Source organism: Cervus elaphus, chromosome X, assembly GCF_910594005.1.
Source record: "Cervus elaphus chromosome X, mCerEla1.1, whole genome shotgun sequence".
In the NCBI taxonomy this organism is placed as follows: Eukaryota; Metazoa; Chordata; class Mammalia; order Artiodactyla; family Cervidae; genus Cervus; species Cervus elaphus.
In genome coordinates, this window is record NC_057848.1 from 110,796,538 (window position 1) to 110,808,584 (window position 12,047).

At 40.8% G+C, this 12,047-nt stretch overlaps 1 protein-coding gene across 6 annotated transcripts in view; it reads right to left on the reverse strand.

Annotated features, from left to right (window-relative positions):
- Positions 1-1,827: 1,827 nt before the first annotated feature.
- TAF1 (TATA-box binding protein associated factor 1) overlaps positions 1,828-12,047 on the reverse strand; it is a 76,620-nt gene continuing 66,400 nt past the window's right edge. For 3 of the 6 annotated variants that reach the window (XM_043895816.1, XM_043895817.1, XM_043895815.1), the window contains exons 35-39: positions 8,955-9,080; positions 8,081-8,182; positions 7,664-7,820; positions 6,931-7,108; positions 1,828-3,728 (exon numbers count right to left, since the gene is read on the reverse strand). In XM_043895816.1, coding sequence (XP_043751751.1) covers positions 3,509-3,728; positions 6,931-7,108; positions 7,664-7,820; positions 8,081-8,182; positions 8,955-9,080 — 783 coding nt within the window. In that variant the 3' untranslated portion in view covers positions 1,828-3,508. Of the gene's footprint in view, positions 6,015-6,930; positions 7,109-7,663; positions 7,821-8,080; positions 8,183-8,954; positions 9,081-12,047 lie in introns of all 6 variants that reach the window. The other 3 variants (XM_043895819.1, XM_043895822.1, XM_043895820.1) reach the window with 2 other exon arrangements.

Here is a 12,047-nt window from a genome sequence, read left to right on the forward strand (position 1 = left end):
AACATAAATTCCTAAGACCCTGGAATTGCCAAAGAAGCTTAACAACCAATAGGAAAAGACTGGCTATTTTTACACTGATATGGAACTCATGTTTTGGAAACACAATCTTGAGGTCACCTTTTCAAGCTCAATTCTACTCCCACTGAAAAATTTCCCACTACTTTCAAGATATAGACAAAACTTCTTACCAGGGTCTACAAATGCCCAGAGGTATGGTTTCCTTCTTACTGCTTCTCTATCCAATACTCATCTTTCTGGTCTTAAAGGTGACCCTTCTCCAGTCCAGTTTCCCCATTAGTAAAACAGGAATAGTAACACCAATCTCAGATGGTTCAGGATCAAATGAGATCAGATAAGAGCTCTCTGTACAAGAAGCTGGCAAAGTGAATGGCAGCTATTATTTAATCAAATCAAGCTCTGTTTCTACTGCGTCACATTCAGCTCTTCAACCCACCTGCCATCTGGTTTTTGCACCCACCACTCCAAGGAAACTATTTTCACAAGGCTCACCAACTGCCAAGTCCAAATGACAAATTTCAGTCTTTATCTGATTGACCTTTCTGCAAATAAGGGGGGAGACAGAGGATGAGATGGTTGGATGACATTACTGACTCAATGGACATGAGTTTGAGCAAACTCTGGGAGACAGCGAAGGACAGGGAAGCCTGCAATCCGCTAGGTCACAAAGAGTTGGACCCACCTTAGGAACTGAACAACAATAACAAAAGTGTATCCTGATTTCCTTATACTTCTGGCCAGTCTTTCAAAGTAACTTTCTTGGTTCTTTCATTGCTTTTTCAGACTTTTAAAAAATGTTTTATGACAGCAACACATGCTTATTTATACATCGATGACAGCTACTCAGCAAGGTCTTCCTTGACCATTAAATTAGAACCTTCACCCCAAACCCTCTCATATCACTTTGTCTTCAGAGTACTTCTCTCACTCTCATTCACTTGTCTATCTTCCTCTTCTACTAGATCCAGAACTCTATGAGGGAAGGAGGTATGTTTTATTCACTGCTATATTCAGAGCACCAAGAATAATGCCTGGTGCTCACTAGGCTCAATCAATGTTTCTTCACTAATTAACTGAAATATCCCTCACATTTAATCACTTACTTGTAGATTCTACCTCCCCTCAATTCTCTCAAATCTTTGCCTGTTCTTGCATAAGAACTGACTCATACTTTGCTTAAATGACTCACAACCATATCCAGTCCTATTCTATAGTCCATAGCCCAAACTGCTGCTAAAATTATCCAAATCCTTCAATAGATTCCTACTGTCTTTAGGATTAAGTCCAGATTCTTTTGCATATAGAGCTCTCTGGGACCTTCGTCTGTGCTCAGTGGCTCAGTCATGCCAGATTCTTTGCAACCCCATAGACTGTAGCCTGCCAGGCTCCTCTGTCCATGGGATTCTCCAGGCAAGAATACCGGAGTTGATTGCCATGTCCTCCTCCTGGGGATCTTACTGACTCAGGGATCAAACCCGTGGGTTTCTTATGTCTCCTGCATTGACAGGCAGGTTCTTTATCACTAGTGCCACCTGGGAAGCCCAGTGGTTCAATAAATGCTGAATGCTGAATGAATGAATGAATAAATGCTGAATGAATGTACCCATCCAATCTCCTAAACCAAAATTCTGGAAGTCACCTTCCATTTTTCCTTCTCCACTCCCCCAAATGCCAACTGGTCATCAAGTCCTGTTGATCTGTCCCCTAAATATCTCTCAAATTCACACCCTTCCTCCCTATCCTAATGCCACAGTCCTAGTTCAACTACATTTGCCACCCTCCAAACCATTCTCCACACTACCACTGAAATTATTTTTAAAAAATTTTTATTACAAAAATAATACGTTCTTATAAAAATTCAAATACAGAAATAAAAGCACAGTGCCCCACCCAGTATACAAATAAGCATATAGCACCTTCCCCTCCAATCTCATTGCCCAGAGGTTATCACTGTGAACCATTTTGTGTAAATCCTTTCCGACTTTTTCCTTTGCATATACAAGTATATATAAACACATATAAATACATACATGTGGTTTTATCATTTACAAAAATGGGATCACACTTGTTACACATGATTCTTCAATTTATTTCTTCATTCAATATACTGAGAATTTCTAAAACACATATCATATTTTATCACTCCACTAGAACATTTCATTTCTCATTAATATAAAATTCACATTCATTAGCATCAAATTCAAAGCTCTTGATGATATGCTTCCTGTCCATCTTTCAGTCTCACCTAGAGCCATTCCAGCATGGAGGGACTGGAACATAAACCACTTTAAATCCTTTCTGGAACAAGGCAGGTACAAACAAACAAACAAACAAACAAGGAACACACTCTGCTATTTGCCATGGAGTTTGGCCTTTTCACTTCATGTGACACTCTGGCTGGACTTTTCCATCTGGCAAGCTCCTACTAATTCTTCAAGAGTCAGCTTAAAAATTATCTCTAAGAAGACTTCCCTGACTTTTTCAGACATGACTGCTCCTCTATTTTCTCCTATGTTTTATATCTAGCTTAATTGCACTTATCTTACAGTACTGTAATGATTTATTAACATGTTTTGAATTTCACTCCCCTTCCCCCAACTTAATGGTGAGATCCTTCAATAAAAGGAATGTGTCTTATTTAATTTTTCATCCCAAGGAGCTGATAGAATGCTTATCATGGAGCAGATGCTTAATAAAAAATCTGTTGAGGATTTTATGATTCTAGGAACATTTATTGAGTACCTACTCTGCACAGAACCATATCCTAAGCATAAAAAGAAACAGAAGACATAGTCTTTGCCCTAAAGAACTTACCATTTCCCTACCATTTCCCCTGGGGGGAGGAGGGACAGAACACATTTACATGGCGACATATCATTTATGACATATATGCTGTTTCAAAGATTTATAATTTATTTGCCTCCAATCCACTTAGGAACAAGGCATTTCATAACCAAATAAATAATAAATAATGGGCAGTTCAGTTTGTCCAATAGGTTTATGGTTTTAGTGTGGCACAGAGTCCACCAGAACACAATTCTCTGTCCCAACAGGGGGCTGTCAATGGTTACAGCCTGCAAATTAGAAAACTGAAATGATATCATGCTTGGAAATTTTCTAATACATCAAGAGGACATAAAGTTATTAGCTATTTCATAATATCTCTTCCTTCCCCAGGAACAAAATGATACCAAGAACAATTAATAGAGTTAAAGGAGAGCACTGCAGAAGGAGGAGAGTGCTCTCTTTTTGTTAGTGGTAGGGGAAGGGGGTCGCCTGGTTTTAAATCAAAGGGTGGCACTGCCCTAGGAAGATCATAAGAGTTAATTTATTATCATATACTTATTATTTTTTAAAAAGCTACAGTATTAATTAATTTGGTAGTTTCAGGATCAGACACTGTAACAAATAAATATAAACAAATGGGGGAAAGGTGAGCCACCTAGGCTGGAGAACAGGGAAGGCGGACCAAGGAGGCCCAAAGGAAGCCTCATTCATCAGAGTCCAAGTCACTGTCCCCAGCAATGGAGTGGAAATCCTCACTGTCCTCCTCGTCCTCTGACAGCTGGACCTGGCTTAGTACGCTCGGCCCAGAGCGTTGCTCTTCCTCCTCATCTTCTTCCTCCTCTGATACCTCATACCCACCGATGCTGCTGAAGCTTGTGTCTTGGGTGTTCGACTTGGGATCAGGCTCCTCATAGCTCCCATAACTGAGAAAAGAAACATGTCATCTCTCAAGCTCGGACACCATCCTCTAGCTGACCAGTCCCGTTCTCAGTGCCACCAAGGGATCAGCCCATCATCACCTCCCCTGGCCACTAAAATGATGGCTCTGGACTGTTCTACGGGTACCTGAGAGAAAAATGATCCTATTCTAAAACATCAACTTGCCAACTTCATATACACAAGAATCTGAATGAAACTCCCCTACACTTGAACAACACACTGTCAGCTTACATGGCCATAAATGCTCTGATAAGCCTTGTAGGTTTGTTGACTACTTATAGCCTCACTCATCTACATATCCAATTAGTCAACAGTCCTAAAGATTCTACCTCTTCAATACATCTCACCTTTATCCCCATCTTTCCAGCCCTATTCTGCCTGCTTTGGCTTCGTTCTTTGAGATCTCTGGCCTGCACCACTGCAATCAGTCTTCTTCCAGTCTTGCTCTCCCCAATTAATTTCTTCACATTTCTGCCAGAGTGCTCTTTATTTTTGTTTGTTTGTTTATTCTTAATTTTACTTAAAAAAATCACACAAGTAATGCACGTTTACTGGTTTAAAAAAAAATTAGAATATACACCAGAAAAAAAAGAAAAAAATCACCAGTAACTCTACTACCCAGAGATAATCTTTTGGTATATGACCTTCCAAATTTTTTTCTATGTAGTTTACTTCGATGCTTATAAACATTTTTTTTTAATTTACAAAATTGGAATGCTCTATATACTCTTCAGGAATCTGCTTTTTCACTAACGTTTATAATGAACATCTTTCCCAGTCAATAAACATACATCGATAGCATCATTTTAACAGCTGTGTGGTATTCCACTGTGTGGCTGTAACATGATTTATTTCAGTTTCTCACTAGAACATTTAACCTGTCTTCAATTATTCCACTATTAGAAACAATGCTGTGATAAACATCCTTGTACAAACATCTCGATGAAGGTTATTTTATTATTCCCATGGAATAACTCCCTAGATATGGAATTGGGAGGCCAAAGAGGATGTACATTTTTTAAGTTTCTGATTTGTAAGATAAATTGCTGTACCTCTCTCACCTACCCCATTTTTTTGATTAATATTACCAACCAGTGGTTTCTGAATATCCTTTTACTCACGTCTTTTCCAACACTGGACATTATTATTCATTTTAATCTTTGCCCATCTGATAGGTAAAAAATTACACTTGGTTGTTTTATTGCATTTCTTTGATTCTTAGGGAAGCTAAGTTTTCATAATTTATTGGCCATTTGCATTTCTTCTGTGAATTAATTCATGGCTTCTGTCCATCTTTCTTCTGGGGTAGAGAGCAATCTTTTTAAAATACAGATCTGATCATACTACTCTCATTCAATGTCTGCCCAAAATTCTCAGGCCCTTCATGATTTGGCCCTTACCTACCTCTTTAAACTGTCTCTATTACACGGATCATGATGAAAAGCACCAACCACACTGAGCTACTTGTATTCTTGAGAAGTGTTTCATGTCTCTGTGCGTTCATACATGCTCTTCTTGGTCTCTGGAATGCCCTTCCCTTTCTTCTTCATTTAGCTAATTCCTACTCTGATTCAGCTCAGTTTCTCTAACCAGCTCCCCTACTCCACTCCTACCCAAGCCCCAGAAAAATCCTGTGGTTTCCTATCACAGCACTTTTCATGTTACACTGTGATCATCATCTGTTTGCCTGTTTTAGATTTCCCACTAAACCGAACTCCTTGAAGGAAGGGATAACATCCTAGTTGCTTTTATACTTGTAACAAATATTTGCTCGATGAATTAAGACTCTAAACTGTTTGACGGATGTGTGCTTAATTGCTCAGTCATGTCCGACTCTTTGTGATTCTATGAACTGTAGCCCGCCAGGCTCCTCTGTCCATGGGGATTCTCCAGGCAAGAATACTGGAGTGCGTTGCCATGCCCTCCTCCACGGGCTCTTCCCAACCCAGGGATTGAACCCTGGGTCTCCTTCATTGCAGGTGGATTCTTCCCTGGTCTGAGCCACCAGGGAAGCTTGCTAGATACCTTTGGCTTAGATGTATCATATGCATCTTAACGTATCCAAAGACAAATTCATTTTTTGCCTCCTTTCCCACTCCATCTAATACCTGTTTTCCCTCTTTCTTATGTCAGTGACATTCCCATTCATTATGTATCTAATCTCCTTACCTCTTAAATCCAAATGATCTGTCCTCTAAACAGCTCTTAAATATGTCCCTTCCCTTTCTTCCACTCCTAACAGATCCTAGTTGAATTTCTTTATCATTGCCCTGAAAGTGAAAGTGAAGGCTGCTCAGTCATGTCTGACTCTTTGTGACCCCATAGAGTCCATGGCACTCTCTAGGCCAGAATACTGGAGTGGTTACCCTTTCCCTTCTCCAGGGGATCGTTCCAACCCAGGGATCAAACCCAGGTCTCCCACATTGCAGGAGGATTCTTTACCAACTAAGCCACAAGGGAAGCCCAAGAATACTGGAATGGATAGCCTATCCCTTCTCTAGAGGATCTTCCCAACCCAGGAATCGAACCAGGGTCTCCTGCATTGCAGGTCAATTCTTTACCAACTGAGCTATCAGGGAAGCCCAATCATTGGCCTAGAGTTATTTAACACATAAACTTGATGTTACTTTCTTTTCCTTAAAGTGATGATTCTCATTAACCACAATCCACATGTCTTGGCACACCAGTTAAGGTCCTCTAACAACATAATCCCTTGCTGCTTCTAGAGTCACAACTCCCAACAACTTCCCTTTGGTCTGGAATTTCTTTGCTATATTTCTGTGCCTTTGAACATACTGTTCCACCTCTAAGGATCTCCTCACCTGCTACCACTTATATATTTAGCAGACTTCTATTCATTTGTGACACTCCCTGATTACTCCAAGCAGAGTGAGACACTTCCTTCTCCTCAGTGTGACTTGGCACTTTGTACTAAACTTACGCTATATAGCTCTTCTCACACTGTATTGCAAGGATTTTGTATCAGTCTCTTCCACTAGACTGTGAGCTCCTCAAGGGCAGGATATGTCTTGCTCCTTTGTGTATCCCCAAGGGCCTAGCATAGTGCCTGGACCTAGTAGGTGCTCAAGCAATGTTTGATGGATGAAAGTAATATGATGCTGGGCCCTCTGACATCATAGCTGAGCACTGATGCCACAGCTCCCATAGCATGTTGCTATCGATTACCTGATATTGCTATCCTCCAAACCATGAGAAGCCTCCCCACCGTCTCCCTCATAGGACATCATGCTTTCTTCATTTTCCATGCCCATCCTTGTGTTTTCTTGAAGCATGCGGGGCTGTTTGGGTCTTATCCCACCAGATCCTACATCCGAGTCACTTCCACTTTCACTCAGCTGGATAGCTATGAAAAGAGAGAAATCCTGAGATAAGCTTGACAGAATTAACATCTTTGGCTTAGTCTTCCAGAACTAGTTAATCCCATGCATCTACACAGGTATCTTGCCTGGACTCTTCACCTCAGAGGACTGCCTAGGGTCAACATTGACAAGATTTATAGTTTGGAAAATATATCAAAAAACCATTTCAGTGCAATCTGTTTTTTTCCCCTATCATCTCCTTCTATATTCTCCCCCTACCACTGCAATTAATTCACAAAACATCTCTTTTTTCTTAATTTTCTTTCCCTAATGCCACATATAACACATCTTTCTCATTTTTATCAAGTATTCAAATCAAACTTGCTGCTTCGGCATTGCTTTTCTGACTGTCATCTTTTTCTACCTATGCTGTATTTTTTCACCTCTTCTAAGACCAATGAATTTAATCATCCTATGAGTGAATGCTTAGCACCCTGAGGTCTATTAATGGGACTTCAATAAAAGAACAGCTTTTGGTAACAGCGTATGTGGCCCAGAGCTTCCTCTGAGCCCTGAGTGTGCTATGGTGAGCTATGTACCAGAGAAAGGATTATCTCCTTCTTCATCACTCCCAGCATCTTCCTCGTCATCTTCTCCTTCAGACATAAGCAAATCCTCATACAGGACACTGGCTTGAGGCTGTTGCACAGTTCCTTCCTCTTCGTCTGCAAGATCACCATCTGCATCTTCACATTCCTAAATGAGACCAGTTGAGACCATTAACTGATCAACTAAGAGACCAGAAGCCACCACCAGCCGCCCCCTTGCTGCCTTGCAAGATGTTAAATAAATTTGGTGGATAGATTTGGTCAGCTGGTTCCACGGATTAAAGTCATACTGGGCCTCACTGTAGAGACTCTGTGGTATCGCCTGGGGACTTGGCCTGTCCTGTACTTCTGGGGCACCTACCATATAAAGGTATAATGTAACCATAAGCTTTCTGTAAGCATACTCACTGGGGCTGGTGTCTTAGGTTTCCCATCCTCCTCCTCATCATCATACCCTTCAATATCTACATCAGAGTCTTCCTCGCCCAGCCTACCTCGGCCCTGGCGCATCTGAGTAAGGAACACAAATAGCACATCATTGAGGGACATGCCGGTAGGAGGAGTTAACCAGGGGCTCTCACCCAGGACAGATGCTCCTCCCTGATATCCCGGCCAACCCCACAGCTAGTAGGGGCTGTTACACAGCTCAAAGCATGTGCATTTTCCCCCATTCATGCTTTGGAAATCACAGGTAGGGTAAAAATTAAACCCAAAGAATAGGAAGGTCCTTGGTCTGTTATTAGTATAGCATCACAAGGAGACTTCCTTTCTAAACAAGCTTTCCCTAGCTTGTGTTGGACTCTTTGGGACAGAAAAACCCTCCTGGATTTTGCACTCGCCAGTGGAACCTTGACCGAGATCAGCTGATAAGATTTCTGGCTTCAGATCAGGAGTATCTGCTGATACCTCTAGAAAAGGCCAATTTAAAAAACTTAATTTTAAAAACAACTTTGATAACACATGTACAGTAAAGTAGCAGGGCAATTATTTTGAACTATGTCTCTGAATGCAGCTGGTCTTTCCAGTCAGGCTACTCTGATGCCTCACACACTTTTCACACTTGTGTCTTAAGTTCTGCTGTGCCTGACTCTGCCCATGATGACAGAAGACAAGCCAGTCATGTGACCTGCCACCATCCCACCTTGAAATCACATTTCCAGGCTTTCACTCCCAGGGCCAAGGGGTCTGATCATCATCCTTGACGCACGTCATATATCACCACCATCACTCACCCATCCCCAAGCATACTACCAATCTCACTAAGAGAAAAAGACTATCCTACCTGCGTCACCTGCTTTTCTGGAGTGGCAGTGGGAATATCCAGGACAGACATATTGCTCTCATCTTGAAATACAGAGGCATCTCGAGACATACTGAGGGATGTGGTGGTATCATACAAATCAGGAGGCTGTGGCACAAATCATACAACTTAGCTTCTATTTAGTAAAGGGAGTAAAAAATTCAGAGAACTCCCCTTTAGACCATTCACTGTAGAAAAAGGTCATGCAGAACAATCCATTTAAGGGAAAAAAAAACATGGTTTTGACACAGCTTTATGGGCAACTTTTGGGGGATCTCACAAATATTGCTCATTCTAGCAAAGAGGCATCTGATTTATATGATCAGAAGCCTGAAGCAGAAAAGCATCCAAGCTATGGGACAATTCTGTGTCCTAATAGCCTCTCTGGTCAATAACCTTAATTTCTTCTAAGCGTGGTCTTATTGTTTTTAGGCCCAGGGCTCCACACCACTGCTATTCTGACTGTTTTGGTGTAGAGACATCTAAAATGGGATAAAGAAATGTCAATTCCAACCAGAACACGGAAAGGGGTAATAGCTTATGAGCTCACCAGAGGATAATATGAGGCAAAATAGCATGGTGAAAAACCACGGGCTTTGGAGTAAACTGCCCTAGGTTTGAGTCCTGGCTCCACCATTTGCTAGCTGAGTAACTTAAACAAATAACTTAATGTCTCTAAGTCTTAGTTTCCTCAACCTTAAAACATGGATGGTAATGTGCACCTCACAAGGTTGTTGGGAAAATTAAGAGATGTGTATATATGCTCCTTACCCCATGCATGGCAGTCAAAAAATTATAGCTCCCGTCCCTCTTCCCTCTCCTAAAGTGAAGAGGGATTTAGCAAATGGACTATTCAGTGAAAGGAGGGCGTGCAAAGTAGCTTCAGTCGTGTCTGACTCTTTGAGATCCTACTCTGTCCATGGGGATTCTCCAGGCAAGAATACGGGAGTGGGTTGCCCTCCTCCAGGGGATCTTCCTGATCCAGGGATTGAACCCGAGTCTCTTATGTCTCCTACTTTGACAGGTGGGTTCTTTACCACTAACACCACCTGGGAAAGGAGGGCAGGAGGGACTAAAACTTAACAGGCTAGCAAAGCCTGCTCATTTAGGAAAGGGCTCTTTAAAAATTGGCTGAGGGTAGAAATATCATGCAGTTATTAAAAATGTCTTCAAAGACCATTTAATGAAATAAAATACTCATAATATAATGTGAAGCGAAAACAAGACACAAAATAATGATGACCAATTTCACATTATAAATGCACACACATACACATTACAGATTTGAAGAAACACACCAAAATGTTCACGGTGGTTTGGTTCTTTCTCAGTGGTGGACTTGATTTTTAAGTAATTTATTTATTCTGTGTGTTTTCCAATTTGTCGCAATGAACATGTTACTTTTATCAACAAAGAACCCACATATGTTACTTTGCTGTTGGTTTTGTTTTTAAAGCAAACAAACAAGGCTGAATGGGAACAGGGTTCTGGAGAAAGGAAAAACTGAATTCAAAAGGATTACAAGTGCAGATAAAGTAGTTGTGGAACAAAAGAAGAGAAAATTAGGGAATGAAACACTATGTGGGAAAATATAAAGCAAGCAATTTTAGATAACATGTCAAGCTGAATGTATAGTGCAATATAAGCTGGGTAGAAATAGTTGAGTGAAAATACATTTATTACCACCCATTTAGAGGTGGAAGTAAAGTATGATTACTGTCATATTTCTACACAACAAAATTGTATTATGACAGGTTAAACTTATACACATTTTAATATTTAATAGAATTTGGGCTTGAGAGTAATATTAAGTAAGAACAATCACTCACATGCATCTTCCTCATGTTCAGAGGTATGAACTGGGCTTACTAAATGTGTATATATGAGTGAAGGCAATGATAAGAGAGTGAACTGGAATAATGAAGAGGCAATACCTACATCCTACTCTTACCAGGAGATCCTCTCACTGCACCAAACAGCTACTGCTCAGGAGGGAGCACAGTTGCCAGGTTTTCCTCAGCCATTTTTGAGACAGTATGGGAGGGGAAGGACTCACCACAGGGCTAGACTGATGCTATCATAGACCAGAGCAAACCATGTGTCGCTCAGTGGTTAGACTCTCCTGAAGAATGATGGCTAAAACCCAGGCTTTAACTTACCAGAAAGGGTCTTGTGGAAGCTGTTGGGCCTATTAGCAAATAGGACCTTCCTGGGGAACATCACTCACCCAAGCCCCCTTGACCCAATCTGCCCACATACTCCTAGAGCTTTTCCTTGTTCTGGGCCTGGAGGAAGTATCTTAGGGCTCTTTGTATTTGGCCCCTCAGTGACCTAGGTTTTAGGGTGAAAGAGAGAGTAAAAGATAGATAGGGAGACTGTATGAATGAGATATAGACAGCAATTATCCAACAGAGATCACACAGGCTGCATTTATTAGTTCAGAGTGAAACCTGAACAGAATGAAAAAGTTTTCCAGTGGGAATTGGGAGAAACTTGCATTAGAATATTTGGTTAAATTTGAAAGAACCTCTGAGAACCCTGTAGATGACTTTCATACAGATAAGGAAATAAACATTTACTGAATGTCTACTGTGTGCTAGGCAAATGGCCTCATTTAATGTTTACAAAAATCTTGAAAAGTACATTTTAGAGAAATGGAAACTGGATTAGAGGGTTCAACTTCCCAAGTTCACAAAGCTAGATAGCAGCAGAGCTAAGACGCAAACTCAGGACTGTTTTATACCAAACTTCATGTATTTTCCACTTTACCATAGTGCCTCCAACACAGTTATAGTCCGGTAAAGTCCTAGTCTTCAAATATGCTGGCCCTCTAAGAGTACAGTATAGATGAAATACTCTTAGTATATTCAAGGGTCAGATCAGAAAGACTAAAAATTTCTTATTAATCTTGCTCTCTAGTCTTTGACATGGAAATTTAAGAACATTATAAACATTACCTTCTTCATTTATACGGAGAGGAAGTCAAGCCAGGAAAATGGGTGACGTCTGAGCTATACTAAGATATTTCAGAGGGGATAATGTGGCCCATGTCTATACTCTTGGGATGTCATAGAA